Below are 22,342 nucleotides of genomic sequence, written 5' to 3' on the forward strand. Positions count from 1 at the left end.
ACAGGATTATAAGCCACCCAACTCTCATTTTTATTTCATTTTCATGCACTGCAAGACCTAATCCTGTGTTTTCTGATTTTTACTGAATATTTTACGGTGTTTCCCAAGTGATCTTACAGATTTAACTAATGAGAAAATTAGTGTAAAGGGATCACTTCAAAACCTGCTGAAGCAGAACTGTTTCGAAGAAGAATCTCTGTATTAGCTGCTGTTAAAAATGCTACATAGGAATTCTCTAAGAGTTGAGCACTGCTTTTTGTTAAAGGTTTCCCATTGTTTCATATTGATCGAGCTTGGGGAGTTAATTTTACCTATCTCATCTATTACATAAAGTACAATACTTTCAATTTTTCTGTTAAATTATGCATTTCTACGTAAAATTTGTGTGTGCTAAAAGGTGCTAACCTTTTAATATGTATCACAACTGAGGGACAACACTTTAAGCAGAAAACACACATCTTGTGTTCATGGTAAACCCAGTTTCACTAAAATATGAAAAGTTCCTATACAGACCCTGTATTAGTCTTTCTGGCAAACTAAAGTCAGCTTTAATCTTTGATCCCTTTGTGAAAAATCCATGTGACAGATCCGTGTAATCTTTTCTTAGGTCTTCCATTCTTTGCTTCATAAGAATACAGGCTCTGGCTAGCCTGCCCAAAGCAATCTGATTACCTTGAGAAATAAAACCAGGAAAAGTGGTTTTTACTGTGATGTATGACGCTTGGAAACTGTCACTTTGTTATTATTGTCAGTTGATCGTTGTGAACCCACAAGCCAAATAATTACTGCAACTTGTCCTGGCAGCATTATTGTTAAAAAGAAAAAAAAAAGTGGTTTTGTGTAGACAAAAACTACTGCAATAAATCATTTCAGCACAATAAGATACTGTAAGTACATCACACCAGTATTTTCCTCTTTGTTGACATCTAGAAAAATATCCGGTTAAATTAAAGTTCGTCCTTTTTTTGGAATTGCATCATGGACCTGACCATAAAAGATTGTCTGAAGTTCCAATATGAAGAATTGATACTAAATAAACTTGGAGGAAACTGAATTCTTTTCTAGAAATGTACTTTTGGCTACTCTTGGAGGCAGGATATTGAACTCGGTGGAGCCATGGTCTAATTACGGCTGTTCTGTGGGGTCTCTTCCTCAGCCAGCAGAACTCTGACCCTATCAACTCCTCAGTTACAAGGCTTTCTAAAGGATCAGGCAGATTGTGAAATAATTGTAGAAAATAAGAGCTTATCTTAGTCTGTTTTGTCTTCAGTGCTGAAAACAGAGCATGCTTAAGGCAAGCCTGAAAATAATGAAAGGCACATATGCATAAACTAGAGCATCCATACAGAGCTTTCAAGAAAAAAGATGTACCTAGTCTTTCACATTCCTATTTCAAATGCAAAACTACTATAGGAAATATGATGTTATAGGAAAGGACAAAAAATAAAAGATATCTTTAGCCTCTTTTTCACAATATTCCAGGATGTCAGTTTTACCTACAAATTTTTTCCAGATAGTAATATGCTGGCTGCTTCTGAGGTAGACACAGAAAGGGTAGGTTTCCTACCTAAAGTGATCATAAGAGTAGATCAGAGGAATTTCATGGGCTAAGTGCATATTTTTTCTCCAGAAACAAAATCTGAAATTTGAGGCAATAGTCAATAATAGCTCAAGAAATTGAGATGTGTGCTTATGAACAGTAGGCCTGCGCATTAAAAGGTATTATGCCCTATTTTAAACATAAAAAGTATTAAAATGAGTAATGACTTTTGATAATAAAGAAAATACCTAGTTGTCATGGTTTCAATCCAGCCGGTAACTCGGTACCGTGCAGCCATTTGCTCACCCCCACCTTGCCCACTCTGGGTGGGATAGGGAGGAGAATCAACAGAATATAAAACCCACAAGCTTGGAGATAAGAGCAGCTTAATAACAAAAGTACAGTGTAATACTACTATTACTACTACTTAGCGCTTTCTGGGTAACTACCCCTCCCAGTTTATATACTGGGCACTATGTGCTGTGGTATGGAATAACCCTTTGGCTAGTTTGGGTCAGGTACCCTGTCTGCTCCCCCAGAGTGCTTCTTGTGTCCCTCCTCAATGGCAGAGTACGAGAGACTGGAAAGTCCTTGATCAGGGTAAGTGCGACTGAGCAACAGCTAAAAAGTTAGTGTGTTACCAGCGTTGTTCTCAGACTAAAGCTAAGCCACAGCACTGCACCAGCTACTAGGAAGAAAATTAACTCCATCCCAGCTGAAACCAAGACAGCAGTAAAACAAATGGATTGATTTCATCTTGCTTTTCAGGAAATGAAATACTAAACTGTGTGTTACGTGCGTATTGGAGAAATTGTGGATGTATTTAAAAATCTTTCTGTAAAGACTTAAACTTTTGAAGGGAAGCCTCTAATCTCTTTTTCAAGCCTAAAAGAAATAGTTTTGCTATACTCAAGGCATTTAATTATGCAGTAGAAGTCCATGACATAGTAGTTTCTTGAATTTTGTGCATTGTAGTAGGGAGTAAAATTAATAAAATGTCTAGAGTAAATGTGTGATGAAAGAACTGTGGGTATTTATTTGTGTCCTTACTTTATTAAAACATATTAGATTGTTGTAGTTTATCAAGCAGCTGGTTGCTTCTCCAAGACAGTAAGGTTATTGTGGCTGCAAAATTGCTTTACAGGGTTTGAAAAATTGTTCATCCTTCAAAATTTAGGGTAATTCTGTACAGGAAGTAAAAGTACTTGATCCTGCTGGAATATTATATAGTATGGATAAACAGAGCTGTTGGCAAATCCAAATCTGCAGTTTAGTAGAAAGAAACAATTCTGAAGTTTAACAAAATAAAAAAACAGTCTCATCTTAGCAAACAGTTGCAAAGATTGTTAAATAAGCGATACCGAAAGAGGTTTGGAAAAGATGTCTGACTTAAGTCACAGTCTTCTAATTCTTGTTTTTTAAACTTTGAAACAGATAACCCAATTGCATGGAGAGCTGGTATGCATTATTCTTAATGTATCTCTGCTTAATGATATCTCATTGAACTTTATTATATGGCTACAAAAGTGCCCAGTGTCTTTTAACATTATCATCTTGGCTTGATCCACATGTCTCTGCTTTATTCCAGGGAGCCTTTCATCATTCTCTCAGGAGGCTTGTCGTATGACACTGTAGGAAGAAGACCCTGTTTAACAGTTATGCACGGAAAAAGTACTGCTGTGCTAGAAATGGATTATTCTATTGTTGATTTTCTAACCCTCTGTGAAACACCGTATCCTAATGGTAGGCTCTGTCAAGATTTATTTCTTTTCCTCAGTACTTTGACCTCTTCTCTCTAGAGTTGTATCCCATCGGAGTATTTTTTACTATTGCCTTCCTGCTTTACCTCTGGCAATCAGACTGCAGTAGCAACATCTGTTAATCCCAATTGTCTGAAGTATGTTTTATTTCCCAAAGCATCATAATAGAAAAGTTTATTATAAAACTTGTTTTGCCACTTACTGGTTGCATGTTTTTTCCATGTATAGACAAAAAGTAATATTAGAGTTTTAAGCTGTAGCTACTGCACCAAGTTTATTGATATCTGAGCACATCAGACCTTTCCGTTCAATGCTAGATCTTAGCATTCAAGTAATACTTTTAACTTTAATGACTTTATTCATTCCAATACTCACATGCAGGTCATCACTAATCTGTAATCTCCCTTCTGCAGAAGGGGATTTTTTTTATGATGGTTTTAGGCATTTGTCCCATATTAATAGTTTTATATTACCAATGGCTCAAGTGTTTTTACCTGTCACCTTCCATCAGAGTGTATAAAACTGCTTAGCTCAGAATTTGAGGGCATGATAAACTGTGGAAAGGCTTTCAGTTTTCTTATTTTAGTGTCAGGCTGTCTTTCAATCTGGTTTGTAAGCAATTACACTTTAAACTCCACTGAGTATGAGGAAAAGCAGTTTTAGGGTGGGAGAATGTTATTGTTCCGTAATTAGGTTGTTCTCAAAAATACTGTTTATTCCAGTTCTTTGCATGTTCCTTGTTGTTTGAGCTGTTTAAATGGCTCTAGCAAATTGGAAATGGGTTGAGAATATTGAATTAAATGGAGAGCATGGTTTTCCCAAACTTAACTTGAAATATTCAGGGCGGGGGGTGGGGTGGGGGTGAGTGTATAAAATATCTTAAGAAAACTATAGTCATCCAAGGGGCCTTTTGGCTCTCAACTTGATAGAGTTGATAGAGGACTGATCACATTCTTGAGACTGTGCATGCAAGAACTGTGTCTATTGGTTAAGTACCTTTTTTTCTTTCTTATTTTCAGACTTTCAAGAACCATATGCTGTAGTTGTTCTCCTAGAAAAGGACTTAGTGCTGATTGACCTTGCACAAAATGGGTAAGAATCTTGTGTAGTCTTTTTAACAATTGGCTGTAGTGTTCAGCCTGCTGTTCTGCTCTATAGCTTTTTAATCTACCATAATACCTTCCTGTCCAGAACATAAAATTTTGAATATTAGGTATGGCAGACCTGTGAAGCCTTATAGGTCAATGTTTTTCAAGTTAGTATGTAGTAGATGAGTAGAATATTATGTGACGACTTCAAACTTGATCAATGGACAGAAATTACTTACAGATCACTGCTACTTTTTAAGTATCAGTTTATTTTGAAGTTGATTGAAGTTTACTTTGAAGTGCTATGAGGAGGGCTTGGAATTTAAGGGAGCAGGGAGATCAACTCTTCAGATAAGCCAAGTAACTTTATCTGACACTGAGTGTTGTGGTCATCACATAAATATTTGCTGATTTTTATTGCCAAATGAATTGCTATCTCTATTGCTCAAAGTAGCTCAATACTGATTCAATAATATGTAAAATTAGAATGGTAACATCTACTCCCTGTTTTACTACTGTTGTAAGAGATAAAAAGTCATATCCTATTACAGTTTTCACAATTATACTTTCCTAACAAATTTAGAGTCTCTTGTTCTTTTGTCCATGGCACAGTTTGTGTACTCTATTCAGTGGTGATTAAAAATCTGGGATACTACAATTTTTTTTTGATCGAGGGTTTTGGGATTAGTATGGGTAGTAACAATTAGCTACTAAGGGGTTAATAGCAGAGGATCCAGACAGATGAGATCTTTATACTGTTCCTGATTAAGAGTCCGCAGTGGTCAATGAAGAACAAAAAATCCTTGTAAAGAACATCCTTCTAGGGCAAAACAAAAACCTGTAACTATGTATCCTCAGCTGTGATACCTTAGTTAATGAAGACTATTGAATTTGGAAGAAGGTCAAGTGTAGTTCCTAATATCTCTGCAGCTACTGAGCAATTTCATGTAGATTTTTCCAATGTTACATGGCCATATGCTGTATCTGAAACTTGTTTCTGATACACTAATGGCATTATGCTTCCAACATTCATATGCTGAAACATTAATAAAACAAGTTTGAATAAACTTGAAGTCAAGAAGCTTGTATAAACCTTTTTTTCCTGAATTGAAATAGCTTGCAGTGCCTGAAAGTTAAAATTATGTTAAGGCATATTCCTTTTCATATTAAAAACAAAACTGCTGAAGATTTTTTGTTTTTAGAAATTCATACTGGTCTTTGTTATGCTTGACTTGCAAAGTATCGTTTCACACCTTAATAAAATAACGAAGTAGATTTTTTTTTCCTGCTGCAGGAAGTTTCTTATTGCCCTGTGTTGAGATATGGAGTTGTTACTTTCTGTTAAAATTAAGCCCCTTTTTTTGTTCAAGTTTTAGAAGATTACTGTAACTTTCCAGATAGCTCTGTATAAACTTACTGGTCTGCAGGATGTTTTCATCTGTTGCTAATTTTTCCTTTAGGTGGGTTGTGAAGCTGTGTCCTTTTTTGACTCTCAAAAAAAAAGAAAAAAAATTTTTTTTTTCCTTCCTTAAGGTTTTGTCACTTTTGTGATGGAGGTGGTAGTGGGGAGTTTGTGTGTGTCACAATGTCTAATTGGTAACTGGATGTTGCTATCTATAATCTTTAGAAAGTGATCTTGGAGTTGCAGGTAGGTATCATGGTTTGTACCCAGTCAGTTACTCAGAGCTACGCAGCCGTTTGATCAGCCACCATTCCTGTTCCCTCCTCTGGGCAGGATGGGGATGAGAATTGAAAGAATACAAATCCCATGGGTTGAGATAAGAGCAATTTAATGAATAAAGTATAATATAATGCTATTATTGCTACCGATAATTAGGGAAATAACAAGGGGAGAAAATATGAAACTAAAAGGGAACAGGAAAAAAACACAATAAACAAGTGATGCACAATACACTTGCTCAAATACCCAGCTGGACACAAACAGTGATCTTGGGCCTTCCAGGTGACTCCCCCCAGTTTATATACTGGGCATGACATGCTGTGGTATAGAATAACCCTTTGGCTAGTTTGGGTCAGGTGTCTTGTCTCTGCTCCCATCCGGCTTCTTGTGCTCCTCCTCACTGGCAAAGCATGAGAGACTAGAAGGTCCTTGATCAGGGTATTCGCTACTGAGCAACAGCTAAAACATTGGTGTGTTAACAGCGTTGTTCTCAGACTAAAGCCAAAACATAGCACTGCACTAGCTACTAGGAATAAGAAAAACAACTGTTGCAACTGAAACCACGAGAGTAGGTTATAACAAGTGCGGGTCAACTTTCTGTCTAAGAACAGTATAATAATACGCAGAAAGAAGTGGAGTCTTCTCCCTTTCTTCCTGGAAAAATAGGCTGAAGAGTTAGAAACAAATTCATAGTTCCACGTTACTACAATTAGGACTTGGTAACTTTGGGTTTTCCACAGGCCGTTAAAATAGTTTCATATTTTTTTAAAAGCTTACTATAGGGATAGTAATACTCTAGCAATATTCTAGGACCAACACAAACTTCAAGTTCTATCTGGAGTACTACAATGTCTTGATAGCTTACTGGATGAGCAGTTAAGTTGCGTAGCGCATTTGTTCATAATCTAATTTTGTATGCATTTATTTTTCTCTATGTGAAAAGAGTGCAGACTTAATCTTTAGTGGTTTACTTCTGCTTTAAAAAAAAAAATCCTAGGTTAACAGTCCTTCTCCTTTCATCCATCAAAGGTACCCTATATTTGAGAATCCCTATCCTCTGACTATACATGAATCTCCGGTTACCTGTTGTGAATATTTTGCTGATTGTCCTGTGGACCTCATACCTGCACTCTATTCAGTTGGTGCTCGACAGAAGCGTCAAGGTTACAGTAAGAAGGTACAATATCTAGTATACATGCAGGTATTTGAAAATACTGAAAATCAGCAGCGCTAAACAATGTAAGAGTGGCTATGCCAAGACTAGAGCTCCATCTGACTCATTATCCTGTCTTTGACAGTGACTAATCGCAGATGTCTGGGGAGAATATAACAAATATCAAGCCTGTAGCCGTGCTTTCCTAATATGCTCTCATCGCTTGTTTAGCAAGGAAGCTGAGGGGCTTCCTGGAGCAGGGGTGGTGTTTATAGCCATTGTTGAACATTTCTTTTTTATCCCCTCCCCCCCAAAGTAGATATGTCATAATTAGTTTTTGAACTTGTGAAATATTGGAACCTGCAGTACCTGCAGTAATTTCAACGGCTTAACTTTGCACTGTATGATATTTTCTTCCTCAGTGTATTTGTTAATCTTCCAGGAATGGCCCATCAGTGGAGGCAACTGGGGTTTGATCACTCAGAGCTATCCAGAGATAATTATTACAGGGTAAGTGACACCATAGTGTGGTAATAACTTTCTTAGCTGATTAAGAACAAGTGGGAATATTTTATTTCTATTAAACAAAACAGTTTTCTAAGTGTGGTTTGAATTTAAAAAATAAGTTCATAAGCTATTTGCATAGTCTTCTTGAGGCATTAACAAGAAAGTAAACCAAAATGTCAAAGAGAATGTCAGCACAAAACAATAGCAGGTGTTTTACAGGGATTATTATGATTTGGTATTGTGATTACCTTTGCTTGCTATCATTATATCCTGGATAAAACTTCTCTAATTTTTGGAAAACAGTTAAATAGTGCACTAAAACATAGGAAGCCCATCAAATAGTTATTGAATTCAGTTCTCAAAGTGAAGCCAAGTTTTTTATTTCAAAAAGGACAACTGAATACTTAAATCTGTTTGTTTTGATCTCTTTTGAGACTGATCCTTCTAATACTACTCTAAGAAGCATAAATAAAAATTAATTTATAACCATGCAGTGCATCACTGAAAGTGAGAGCACCTCTAAAGTTTTTTTCAGAAGAGCCCATTAATCCTAATGAGGATTACTGTCACTTTATACTTTTAAGTTATACAGACTTTGAGAGAGAGTCCTGGAAGAAAAAGAAGTCATCTGATTCTCAATTTCAAGCATAAATAAACAAGTTAGGTGACTCATTTACACTGAAATACAGTATATGTAGGCATCTCCTTTACAAGTGTCACTCCAAATAAAGACCATTTTTTGAGAAACAGCACATGGTAAGGTATACCAAACTGCTTATGGGAAATACAGGTAACTGAAATCCATATTTAAAATGGAAAATTAGCACTAGTATCATGAAATTTCAGGGAGTTAGCCTTCAAATACTTTTTATGTTTGTTTATTTTTTTAATCCCTTCTATGTAAAGTAAATGGGGCACGTGTTTGTAAAATACTGGCCTCCAGTAAAGAAAATAGGGTCACTAAGAATTTTGATAGAAATAGAATATTCACCATATTTCTAATCAGTAGCACAGAGGTCTAACAGTCCAACTAACCATTTTTTTACTATCTTATTAATTTTTTAATATTTCATAGGCATGCTGATGGGTCAATCAAGTTTTGGGATGCCTCAGCAAGTAAGTGTTTTCAATAGAGATACTTTTTCCTGTGCAGTAGGAGTTTTGTAAACTTAACTGATTTCTTTACTGGAATATAATTGTTGTCTGGTCATTCTCATTATTTCCTACTTTGTGTAGAGTCAGTAATTCTATAGGAAACTTTATTTTAAAATTAAATAAAATTAACATTATTTCTTAGTTACTTGTTTCACTGTTTTTACCACCTCAGTGCATTGGTAGTCCAAGAGCCAGCTAGAATGGAAGAGTTCTAAAAATTTTTAGAAGCACTTTATTGAACATAGAAGTGTGTAACAGACAAATGCGTTCTTTTTTAGTACAATTGAATTTCAGTAGGTTGTTTCTGTGTCTTTAGACAGAAGAGGCATGTGTTGAAGACATTAGCTCCCCATAAATTACAGTATCTAAAAATGAAAATTGGAACCAGTAGTAGTTTATGCTAATAAAATGATCCATTTTGTGAAGGCCTTTGTGAAGAAAGGCAGAAGAACAGTAAAAGACTTTCTGGTGAAACACTGAACAAGCCTGCAGTCAGATACTGTTTTACATTTCTTTTCACTTAGAGGGTCAATTGCATCTAATGCTATACAAAAGTAACAGTGAGAAATGCAGTAAGACTTCAAATTAGAATGGGCTACACAGAATTAGATGTTTTAATTAATCTAGTTCTGACTAACCTTACTCTTGGTACTTAAAAGCTGTCTGAAGCAATCTTGGAATCATTATCAGTTGTCTTTGAAAACTTGTGGAAGACTGGTGAGATTCCAAAATTCGAAGGCATGTGTGGGTGTGTGAGGCAACAGATGCAATGTATATGTTTAAAAACTGGGAGGAGGAGTATTTGGAGTGTTAGCTTTAATTTCAGTTTGGGATGGGGGTGGACCCTGGGGGGGAGGGGGTGGGCCGTTACCCAGCTTTTATTGATAGTGTGTGTTTAAAAATTCTGTTCGGTATAGGATCTGTCAAAAGGAGATCCTAGTAAATGCATTTAGTTACTTTCTAAAATAGATAAATCTGTTAAGGGAGAAACTGATAGTACACACTATCTTGATTTTTAAACTTTTAAATCTCTGTAATAGCCCAGTCTTACAGATGAACTGGGGAAGTGTGATTCAGATAAAAACATGGAAATATGGAAGAGGAGGAAGGATGCTAGAAATTAAGTTTTCCTAATGATATGACTAGTAGGTGTAGCAGAGTTGAAAGAAAATGTAAGAGAGAATTAGAATTGCAATTGAGAATGATAATGGTAATTCTTGAACAGCATTCAGGACAACTTTATTCAGTGATTTATAGTCAGAACTTGTGTTTTGGGAAGAAAAACCTGGAGGTCTAATGGATTGCAGTGCCAGCCTTGCACAATATAAAATTATCATTGGTATAAACAGGTTGGAATATACGTAAAGCCAATATGGATCTTTTTTCCACAATTTTAAACTGTGGCAAGGCATCACTAGAACAATTCTAAGAAACACATTATCAATAAAAATGTAGGGTGATTGATTAGACGGGACAAAATGAAAACTGGAGCCTGTTAAGTCTGAGAACATCAGTGAGAAGCCATGTATTTGCAATACTATAAGGTGAAAGGAAAGGAGCTTCACTTTGTCTGCCATAGGTAAGCTTAAGTTGTGGGTAGATGTTATGGTATGAGATACACAAGTATAGCTAAGCCTTGAGAAGCTATGAGGTTAGTTGAAAACCGAAGCTTAGTATGTACCTCTCAGGAAAAGTGTTGGGTTGTTGGTTTGTTTTTTTTTGGTTTTTTTTTGTTTTTATTTTTGTGTGTGTGTGTATTGGCTTTTGTTGCTTGTGGTGGTGGTTTTAATACTGATACTGAGTTGGTCAAGTGGTGCACTGCACAGGCAGAGTTGAAACAGGTATTTGGTGCTTCTCCTCTGCCCTCTTTTGTTGAATATAGTTGCTTTATGTATGAAGGAAAGTTTCTAAATGAAAAAAAATCAAAAACAAGATAAATATGTTTTTAGATCAAAACTAATTATCTTTTATTTTTTCCCTAGTAACGCTGCAAGTACTCTATAAGCTAAAAACAGCCAAAGTATTTGAAAAATCACGGAATAAAGATGACAGGCCAAACACAGATATAGTGGATGAAGATCCATATGCTATTCAGATCATCTCATGGTGTCCAGAAAGTAGAATGTTGTGCATAGCTGGAGTTTCTGCACATGTCATTATTTACAGGTTCAGCAAGCAGGAAGTGACAACAGAAATCATTCCGGTAAGTACTATAACTGTGCTTTGGCTTTATAGGATTTAGCTATAAGAAGACTGCTGTAGCAATATGCTATTTCATTGTCTTTAATTTTATTAATGAAGCAGAGTAAAACAGTGGCCGCAAAACAAGGAGATACATTTTTGTGGAGGAAAACCAATAAATTATGAAATTCAGCAGAAGTGAAAATTACACACCAATGTTTTCAGATTTTGCAGCCAATAATAGTTCTTTGTTCTATCTATCAAACTAAATAGTGGATCAAAACTTGGCTGTATTAAAAATAAAATGAAAAAAAAAAGTGATAGAGATGTGGATTTGAAAAATTTTCAAAGCTTTTAGGCAGCTGATTCCTTTCTTCCTCCTGGATTTCTGTTAATTACCATCTGTTTTGGCAAAGCTTCTGTAGCATGCAAAACTAGAATAGAAGCATTGTAGACATGCCCTCAGGTCTGTTAAGGACTTTGCTGTGTCACTGTTTTATTCTGTGTAAGACACAATGAGTTCTGTCACGAGAGTTTCAAAAATCCTTTTTAAATCAAACACACACATGCAAGGTTAAGTTACCTGAGTGTGTGAGGTGAAAGCTAATTAGAAGCCATTTAATTAAAAAATACTGTATGTTCTAAGCAAGGCATTAATTGTCATGCAGTTGGTTTTTTTTCTTTGTTGGGTTTTTTCCCCCCCTCTTATTCTGCCCCCTTCAGATTAGTTTCAGTTCAAGATGAGGCATACTTTTTTTCCTTCTAGCGTTTACTTATGTACAACTACACTTTCTTCTGAGGGAATAGTTTTTCTAAATGATATTTACAAATCAGTGACTAGCAAGCTATTCAGTACTAAAAATGCTTTAAAAAAATACTCTTTAGTTCTTTGTTTCAGTCCTGGAGTTCTATTTTGCAGATGATGAGAATAAGAGCAGAAAACTTTCTTTACACAGCGCTACAATTAATACCAATATTATTATAGATCCAGCAGAAGGAAGTATGAAATCATAATGGACTTAGTTCCTTAAAATGTATCATCTAGTTCAGTGCAACATCAAACACTGAACTAGGTCCCATGTGTACAGTACTACAACAGTATAAACTATAGCTGTCTATATGCTTTCAGCTCTTCTCAGTTTTAGCATTCCTGGACTACATAAAACAATTCATCTTCATAACTGAGGATTTCTTACGTTGCACAGGTTGATAATTGAATGGGTCTTGTATCCAGTGTTTAATTTCTTTCCAGTATTAAGCAGCAAACTTTTATGTACTGGGAAATAGGTTAGTTTTCCAAGTTTTAGCAATCTTAAGATACTTGGTCTGTAGTAGTTAGTATAACTCTGTTTCCAAAGACTGGATTGTGTTTAGGTTGCACTGTTTATTAAACTACCATTATATTTTACAAGGTAATAAAGTCCTGGATGTCACTTATCATTAGTATCTTTAGTTGCACTTCATTTATTTCATATCTAGTTTTTTGAAAGGCAGAGCTTAATGGTATTTTTTTTTTTTTACTTTAATTAACAGATGCTGGAAGTACGTCTGTTGTATGAAATAAATGATGTGGAATCTCCAGATGGTGAACAGGTGCCACCTTTACCAACTCCAGGCACAGGTTCCAATCCTCAGTCCATTGTTCCCCAGTCTCATCCATCTACTAGTAGTAGTTCATCTGATGGACTTCGTGACAATGTCCCATGTTTAAAGTAAGCATATTTTGTTACATGTTTGAGTGTGAAACTTTACTAGAATATGTAATTAGAATATCTGTACTTTGATATTATTACAGAAATGTAATATTTGGGGATTTTTTTTTTTCCTTAATGTTTTCCAAGAATCTGAAAGTATAGTTCTGTTTTAAGAAATTAATATTGCACTCTTGGTTTCCTTGAACTTCACAAGCTGATTCTTAAAAAAAAAAAAAAGGCAATCTGAATGTTTTTACCGTCTGACTGCTGCCTGCTTTAGGAAACTTGGACATACATGTTAATGTAGTCAGATGCTCATGCTTTAGGGCAAACATTTTCAATAGCAACAGTATGGTTACTTGTAAATCTTACTGCCTGTTGAAATGAGTAGGCAACTTAATTTTGATTAATTAGTTTTGAGAGTCTCTTTAACTTTAGACCAAGCATGTCTGAACAGATTTCACCTGGTTTTAGAGCCTTAAGTTTTTAGAACCAAATCAAAAGCAATGAAAACATTTACAAATAACTGAGAAAGTTATTTGTAGGCTTAAGGTTAGGCTTAGAAATCTGATTGGGTTTGTTTTTTTTTATATAACTCTCCAAGGGAACTATTTTGTATTTTGGGAGCAGGAAACAATTAAATGTCCCATTCTCATGGATGTTCATTTTGTATGATGCCACAGTGTGCTCATGGAGCTTCCACATGTGCTTCTCATCCCCTTCCATTTTTTAAATCAGAGTTCTTTTGGGAACTCTGAAAAGAATGGGTAACTCCACTGAGACCCTGGTGGCCTTTATTCAAGTCAATAAAGCATACTGATGCTGTAATGCCATGCTCTGAAGAGGGGAGAAATGACATATTTGTAATCACTGATTAATTAATTTTCAATTAGGTAAGGTTATGAATCAAAAAGGACCTGGAAGTGAATGGCCAATTCCAATGTGGCTTTTTATGGTTGCTTTTATGTGTTGATTTTTTTTTTGTTGTTGTTGTTGCTATTTTCAACTTTCTGAAGTCTGGTGTAGTGTAGAATGTAATGATTTCTGAGCCCATAAGATAAAAACTGAGAGTGTGGAGAGTCATAAACAGATACCATGTTTTGTTTACTTTGCAGAGTTAAAAATTCTCCTCTCAAGCAGTCTCCGGGCTACCAAATTGAGCTAGTTATCCAGCTAGTGTGGGTGAGTGGAGAACCTCCTCAGCAGATAACCAGTTTAGCAGTCAACTCAGCATACGGCTTGTAAGTATAATCTATGCGTATTTTTCATTGTTACATTGAAGTGGTTTAAAATTATCTATTAAAAATTAAACTCCGATGTGTGTTCACATGAGCTGCACAGCAAAGCAAGAGAGGCAATCATTGTCCTGTGCTTGAAATATAAATGGGTTTAGGTCATGGCAATGATGATGCTAACATTGGAAACAAATCAGCATCACTCTTCCTCACCTGACGCTCTATAGGCAAAGAGTGTCATTTAAGGCTCTGTCAGATTGGCAAGTACAATGGTAGTGATCTTTTCTACTCGGTGTTCTGTGTTTTTTTACAAGACAGCAATTAAACAATACTTCATTCTAAAACAGTAATTTATAAATCTGCATAGTTTAGGGTAATTAAAAAAAATTAGGAAGTCTTTAAATGCTGAACAGCAACAAATAGAGATAAAATTTAATGAGCATTTGATTAGCACTATCTTTCCTTCCACTTCTCTTTTTCCAGAGTAGTTTTTGGAAACTGTAATGGTATTGCCATGGTCGATTACCTCCAGAAGACAGTGCTGTTGAATCTAGGCACTATTGAACTGTATGGCTCCAATGATCCGTACCGCAGAGAGCCACGATCTCCCCGAAAATCGCGGCAACCGTCTGGAGGTGAGTAACCCAAAACTTGGTTTAAACTGAGAAGAAAGGCACAGCTGGTTATCTGAGCTGTTAGTGTATATTCTTTGAATAAAAACATACTTTTCTCCATTGCTGTTTAATTCTTTCTTCTTGATCTGTTCCTAATGTTCAGCTTTTTATTGCTGAAAGAAAAAACACAGTATTGTTAAATTATTTTCTTATCCTCATTATGTAGTGAATACTTTTCAGCTAATTTACAAAATGGCTGAAGACAGAATAATTAACAGTGTCACTGCTGCCCCATATGATTATTTTTCAATAGGCAATAAACTGTTCAAAAAGCTTTGTGATGCTCTAGTATTGGTTGCTCTATTTTAAGAGATCTGAAATAAGGTCCAGGTAAGTTCTTTAGATAATGTTTTATTGAAATTGAAATGGATGCTCTAAGATGCATTTTAGTAAATCACTTGTTTGAAAAAGATCTAGTTAGCACCAGTCAGATTATTTCCACTGAGGAAAACTGGTTTGAAAGTCATCAGTGTACAGCAGAATGTGCATGTTTGGTATCCTGTCAGATAAAATATTTTCTTCCAATAAATAAACACTTTATTTAAAAAATTGCATTTTGAGGGAAAGAAATAACTTTGCTAGTTGACTGTTTTATTTCCTCTTAGGAATAAAGGACTTGAATCCTGCTTCATGCATTTGGATTATAAACTGCTTTTTAGAGTGTCAAATGTTACTTGCTTTGTTTTCTTGACTTTTGTTATTTTAATGTATTGGATCTGCCTAACTCTCTTATGTTCATGAATTAAGTCCTTTTTGCTCATGAATATAACTGTTACATGAAATCATGTATTTTTTTTATCTTACATTTTAATACTAACAATCTGCATGGCAAGAGCATCTTACAAGCCTGATTATAGAAGTTACTCTGCTGGCTTTTCTGTCTCAAACGTACTGTTAGTGTCTCCATCTTTCCTTTTCTCATTGCTTCATGAAGGTATGCTGACTGTGGCTTCTTGCATGTGCGGCCTTTCTAACTTATATTCAGAGTCTGTGAAAAAGCTTCGCACCTCTTATATAAGTAAGTCATTTCATGGCATTAAAATATCTTTGAACACCTGAATTTGATTTTTCACTTGTTCACTCACCATAAATATTTTGTTAGTCCGTTTCAAGTAATTGTTACAATTTTAGAAACTGATTCTAATTTATCACACAGCTGTTGTATTTCTTATTCATGGCATCTTCAAAAGAAATTTAAAGGAAAAAAAACAACTGTGATGATCTCTGCATTTTGTTTTTAAATAAGCATCAAAATTAAAAGGAGATTCTGTCTCAGAAGTTACTGATGTCTACAGGCCTTAGATCTTACTTACTGATCATAGTGTTTTACAATCTGAGACTAGAAGCTTAGCTTGGCCCCCTTTCTGGCAGAAAAAGCTTCAGAACTCTAGTGTTAGATGATTTTTATTTTTATTAGTTAACATTGTGAAAGGCAGTGATTTGTCTATTACAAATAAAAACTTACTTCTACAAAGATGTTGTTCATAGGGATTGAGAGTGGAGGTGTTTGTGTATCTCTCAGCCCTGTGGAGTTTCCAAGCAGTTTTGAAGTTCAGGTGCCTGTGCAAGGTGGCATTGGAACCATGATTTACCTGAGGGCTTCTCTGACTTACTCCATCATTCACAAAATCCAAGGGTCTGGAGAACATAAAGCTGATTTTTAAAAGCATAACACTGTTCCTTTCCCAAGGGTGCCAGTTTTCTGCAACTCTTGGGCAGATGTAGGTAATCTCTTCCCATTTTTTAATGAAGGAAGGTAGAATAAAACTAAGATAAGGGAAGAATGACCTGTAGGATTTTTTTAATTAAAAAAATAAAAATAAAAGAATTGGGGCAATTCCCCCACACACATACCTTGAGTCCTTGAGATTGTGATCCACTTCTGTTAGTTCTGCTATTTTTTTCCCCAGCAAAAAAAAAGACATTTCAGAAAAGGTGGGCTCAACAGCCAGATATTACTGTGCAGTCTTTCATCACCTGCTGAGAAGGGAGAAAAGGAGCTAGACATGAAAAAAATGCCTCCACCTGAAGATGATGCAGAATTGAAAACCAGTCACTGACTGGTTTTAAAAACCTGACGCAGACTTATTATTGTGAAGGGAAGCAAAAGATTGGCTGGAAGTCCCAAAACTGATTTCTTATGCCAATGATTGTAAAGCTGAATTTATCTGGACCATTTAATTTAGGAATAGGTTAAAACAGGCTTTGTGCAAAAGAGTTAATTTCTTAACCATGTTGTTAATTCACTTTCCACACACTGTCCTGCCAATACCTTGGTTAGCTTGGAGCTACAGTCCTTTTAAAACCTGAAAATTTCTCTAGAGTTTTAATATTTCTCATTATTTATAGTTCTTTCGAAGTATGTGTTGCCCAGAATTCAATAGTTTAAAGCAATATTGCTGTGTAATTTTCCACACGTAAGACTTGCATCAAAGAACTATCATTTGCTATATTTATAAGATTGGAACTTTAAGAGTTAGAACACTTAAGAAATGCAAGGAACTTACGCTTCCTTGCTTTTATTTTTAAAGTTATGCCTTCATCTAATTCTTTATCTTTAAAAAAAACTTGCATTTTGATACTTCTAAATTTTATTTTTCTATGAATAAGACTTTTTCAATTACTGTATAGCTCTAATAACCTTCAGGGAGTATTTGCACTTAATTTCTCAGTCTTCCTAGAAAGTGTTTATGTATTTGATGTGATTGCTTCAGAGAAGCTGAGTATTTTTCCCATTCTCTGAGACTATCACAAAGTATTAAGGGGAGAAACAAAAAAGTCATACTAGCTTATGCATGTGTTAAGACAAGTTCTTAATTAGTTACATTAAATTCAGGTTCAAACAGCATGCAACAAAGCAGCATATTATTATTGCACATTGTATCACAAGATTAGCAGGATTAAAAATTAAATTATTACAGTATGGCAGGGGAGGTAGGAAAATACTGTTCTGTTACTCAACTACTTCTATAGGTTTTGTCCAGAAAAAGCAGCAAGAATTGGTCCTTCCTCATTAGGAACGCTTCTATTCTGTATGTTCCAGAATAAAATGTCTATTTAACAGATCATCATTATCTGCTTACATATTTGTTATTTAGTAAATGGTATGTCCTGAGTCAACCAGTTGAAGTTTAAAGACTTTTTCTGGGGGGGGGGTTCACAGATTAAGACTTATGTATCTTCTAAAATATGAATGGAAATGCAAGATTTTCCCTTCACTTGTATTGCAAGAATATGCTATATGATGTATGTTTCTGTCATTTTTTTTCACTCAGAAAAGAAATTCAGATTCCCGTCTTAAAGCAGCAGCTATTTAGAGACAAGGCTCTCTACACTAGCTAGACTGTAAACTGTCATTTCAGGCTAGCTCAACAGATACAAGCTCCCTGTTGGGATCGTGTTTTGGAATTTATCGGTGATTCGTACCAGGTATATTACTCATGTTTTGGATGGCAATTTATAGTTTGTGAAGCATGCAGTATATGTGTTCAATGAAGGCCTGTCATCAGGTGCTTGTCAAGGATAAAAACAGTTAACCTTTGCCTTTAGATCATAAGAGTGAAGGGAAAAGAAAACCCATAACAAACAACTTTGCCCATGTGCTGAAAGACATAAACTGTGTAAGTTAAAGTCTCATACTGTGATGAAACCTCTGTACTCAGTGGAGGCTTACACTGTTTAGAGACCTTTACTTTGTATACTGTTTACTAAGTAGGAGCCATTAAGAAAGTCAGTATTGGCACCAAATTATCAAACAATTGACAATTTTATGACTCAGCACCAAAATTCAGGAACAGCTGCAGTTTTTCCTTGCTTAGTTATATAATTAAATTCACATAAGACACCAATCTTGATTCTTTTGCAGCTTGCTATTGATGGGAGTTACAAGATTTTATGTGAATTCTCAACTAGTACAATATAAAACGACTTTTTGTAAGTTAGTATTTCTTAGTTCTACCAGAGGCAGTTCAGGATTCTGACAAAATAGAAGCACTTCTTGCATTCATGTGACTATTTTGTTATTATTTTTTATTATTATACACCAAAAAGACTTTTCGATGTGATCTACAAGGGATTCAGAGCAGGGGTTGAGTCAAAGCTGAAGACAGTACATGTCTAGAACTCTTCTGGAGTTGTTTGTTAAGGCTGTTTTCCGTGTCCCCTTTTTCTTTGAAGTGGATCCAGACATGAACTACTTGAATTTTTAACTTAAAATGTCGATTAAATCAATCCACCGTAATCTATGGCTAAGCCAAATCCAGAACTGAATCAGAAAGCTTGATTGTTGGGCTTGCAAATGTTTTACTCCATTTTCCCGGTTAATTGTTCTTAATTATTATTTTTACATCTTTATATCAAGCTAGCTTAAGTTGTAATTTTTAATTAGGCTTGTTTCCAGTCAAGTTGTAGTTTCTTCAGAGATATATCAGGGATATAATAACAGGAAGGGATTCTTTAGGTACATTGCAAATAAAAGACAGACTACGGACAATGTGGGCCCCCTCCAGAAGCTCTTGGGAGAACTGGCTGTACTGGATTTGGAGAAGGCTGAGGTTCTTAATGACGACTTTGCCTCAGTCTTCACTGGCAAATGCTCTGGCCACACCACCCAAGTCTTGGAAGGCAAATGCAGGGGCTGTGATAATGAAGACCCTGGGCCCACTGTAGGAGAGGATCTGGTTCAAGACCATCTTAAGAACCTGAAGGTTCACAAGTCCATGGACCTGATGAAATCCATCTGCAGGTCCTGAAGGAGCTGGCAAATGAAGTTGCTAAGCCACTGTCCATCATATTTGAAAAATCATGGTAGTTAGGTGAAGTTCCCATGACTGGAAAAAGAGTAATATAACCCCCATTTTCAAGAAGGGGAAGATGGATGACCCAGGGAATTACAGACCAGTCAGTCTCACCTCTGTGCCTGGCAAAATGTTTGAGCAGATTCTCCTGGAAGGCATGCTAAGGCACATGAAAATCAGCAAGGTGCTTGGTGACAGCCAGCATGGCTTCACTAAGGGGAAATCCTGCCTGACCAATTTGGTGGCCTTCTATGATGGGGCTACAGAACTGATGGACAGGGGTAGAGCAGCTGATGTTGTCTACCTGGACTTGTGCAAAGCGTTCGACACTGTCCCACATGACATCCTTGTCTCTAAATTGTAGAGACACCAATTTGATAGGTGGACCACTCAGTGAATAAAGAACTGGCTGGATGGCCGCACGCAAAGAGTTGTGGTCAATGGCTCAATGTCCAGCTGGAGACCAGTAACGAGTGGTGTCCCTTAGGGATCGGTGTTGGGACCGGTCTTGTTCAACACCTTTGTTGGTGACATGGACAGTGGGATCGAGTGCGCCCTCAGCAAGTTTGCCGATGACACCAAGCTGTGTGGTTCAGTTGATACGCTGGAGGGAAGGAATGCCATCCAGAGCGACCTTGACACGCTTGTGAGGTGGGCTGATGCCAACCTTATGAAGTTTAACCATGCCAAGTGCAAGGTCATACATCTGGGTCAGAGCAACCCCAGGCACAGCTACAGGTTGGGCAGAGAAGAGATTCAGAGCAGCCCTGTGGAGAAGGACTTGAAGGTGTTGGTTGATGAACTTGATCCAGCTTCAATGTGTGCTTGCAGCCCAGAAAGCCAACCGTATCCTGGGCTGCATCAAAAGGAGCGTGACCAGCAGGTCAAAGGAGGTGATCCTACCTCTTTATTCTGCTCTTATGAGACCCCAGTTGGAGTACTGTGTACAGTTCTGGTGTCCTGAACATAAGAAGGACATCGAGCTGTTGGAACAAGTCCAGAGGAGGGCCACGATGCTGATCAGGGGACTGGAGCACCTCTGGTATGAAGAGAGGCTGGAAAAGTTGGGTTTGTTGAGCCTGGAAAAGAGAAGGCTGTGTGGAGACCTCATAGCAGCCTTCCAGTATCTGAAGGGGGCCTATAGGGATGCTGGAGAGGGACTCTTCATTAGGGACTGTAGTGATAGGACAAGGGGTAATGGGTTCAAACTTAAACAGGGGAAGTTTAGACTGGATACAAGGAAGAAGTTCTTTACTGTGAGGGTGGTGAGGCACTGGAATGGGTTGGCCAGGGAAGTTGTGAATGCTCCATCCCTGGCAGTGTTCAAGGCCAGGTTGAACGGAGCCTCATGTGGCATGGTTTAGTATGAGGTGTCCCTGCCCATGGCAGGGGGGTTGGAACTAGATGATCTGAAGGTCCTTTCCAATCCTAACTGTTCTATGATTCTGTCATTCTATATAGCTGTCTGAAGGTTACATGCAAAACATGACAAATGTCATGAAACTTAATTTATACATTAGTTAATTTTGAGCTTTAATTCTAGGGAGTTTTTAAGGCAGCATAGGTAATTTTTGTCTTTAATGATACTATTTGATTTTTTCTTTTTTTTTTTTTTAATTCATTTTGGGGGCTTCCAATTTTTTTCAGCTAGATTCAGAGAGATTAAGCTAAAAACTCACTAAAATGTCACTTTTCCGTGTATTTGTGTTCTAGCAGGTTTTACTTTTTGCAGTTCTAAAATGGAAACTCTTGGATCAATTTGCTTTTGTATATTTGCAATTTATATGTATGCTCCAAGTCTGAAACCAGGAAACTTTTGCAGAAAATCTGTCTTACTGCCAGTGCACATGCTGCTTCAGTCAGGGTACCTGGGGGCTGAAGATATGAAGAGCAGTAATGATTGCTACACTAGTTTCTTCTCTCAGGGCATGGACAGACCTTCATAGCTCAAAGGCGTCAGTCGAATCATTCGTATGATTCTCTGCTTAGCTTAATTGCTAATACAGTCAGAGGTAAAATTACTTTTTAGCTGCTCCTGTCCCTTCTTCGCTCTTAAATAACAGTAGTGATGGCTATGCGTAGATTTCAAAGGTTTGTGCCATAATGCACACTCTTTAGTGGGGTGAATCTTACCCAAGCCATAAAATTAGGGGATTCTGGGCATTTTCTGTTAGATCCATTGATCTGACTAGTTCATTAAGATGTATATAAATTAAATCATAGCCTCAAGACTTCTTGCAAAGAAATTAGGTGTACAAGTGTGTGATTTAATTCTAAATCTAAAGATTGTTCCTGTCAATGCAGGAGATTTCCTCGGAAAACTAGTGTGAGTAGTTAAACTATTCAAATTAAGATAAAGAATGAAAACACTTACAGGAAAGGGGAAAATAAGTTCCTGAACTGTGTGCTTGGATTTCTTCAGTTTGGATCCTGAAGAAGCATGATCTAGAAACACAACCTTGTCTAAAAGCACAGTACAGGTATATTCTCCCAGCATTGCTACTAAAATTTGTATTGCTTGTTGGGAGACCAGCATCTGGAATTTCAAAAAGTCTTTTTACACAACACTGTCTAGTATATAACATTTAGACTCCCATTCTTGTTTAAAACTCTCCTTTCAGAGGTCAAATAATACATTGGTGGAGAATGTGTGCCACAATTATCCCATAGAGCTCATTGATTTACTGATAGATAAAGGAAAAGGAAAAAAAGCAATGTATTTATTTCTCCAGTGTAGTGGAAAGGTACAGCTTTCATCTGGGATTTCACTATACACATTAGAATTGAAATCACCTCCTGCAATGTTGTTAAGTGTAGGCTTAACCAAGTCTTAAGGTCACTTGACAATTTCACATCAATCCTTGAGTTTTGAGGTTCA

At 36.5% G+C, this 22,342-nt stretch overlaps 1 protein-coding gene across 11 annotated transcripts in view; it reads left to right on the plus strand.

Annotated features, from left to right (window-relative positions):
- The window catches only part of STXBP5 (syntaxin binding protein 5), a 110,440-nt gene that overhangs the window by 61,440 nt on the left and 26,658 nt on the right, over positions 1 to 22,342 (plus strand). For 10 of the 11 annotated variants that reach the window (XM_061471495.1, XM_061471489.1, XM_061471488.1 and 7 more), the window contains 9 exons: positions 3,129 to 3,283; positions 4,320 to 4,392; positions 7,099 to 7,246; positions 7,665 to 7,732; positions 8,805 to 8,845; positions 10,867 to 11,087; positions 12,599 to 12,777; positions 13,875 to 14,000; positions 14,478 to 14,629. In XM_061471495.1, coding sequence (XP_061327479.1) covers positions 3,129 to 3,283; positions 4,320 to 4,392; positions 7,099 to 7,246; positions 7,665 to 7,732; positions 8,805 to 8,845; positions 10,867 to 11,087; positions 12,599 to 12,777; positions 13,875 to 14,000; positions 14,478 to 14,629 — 1,163 coding nt within the window. Of the gene's footprint in view, positions 1 to 3,128; positions 3,284 to 4,319; positions 4,393 to 7,098; positions 7,247 to 7,664; positions 7,733 to 8,804; positions 8,846 to 10,866; positions 11,088 to 12,598; positions 12,778 to 13,874; positions 14,001 to 14,477; positions 14,630 to 15,602; positions 15,687 to 22,342 lie in introns of all 11 variants that reach the window. The other variant, XM_061471498.1, reaches the window with a different exon arrangement.

Source organism: Pezoporus flaviventris, unplaced genomic scaffold (assembly GCF_033815535.1).
Source record: "Pezoporus flaviventris isolate CSIRO_AGI_PZ_B2104156 unplaced genomic scaffold, CSIRO_AGI_Pfla_v1 ptg000066l, whole genome shotgun sequence".
Taxonomy (NCBI): Eukaryota; Metazoa; Chordata; class Aves; order Psittaciformes; family Psittacidae; genus Pezoporus; species Pezoporus flaviventris.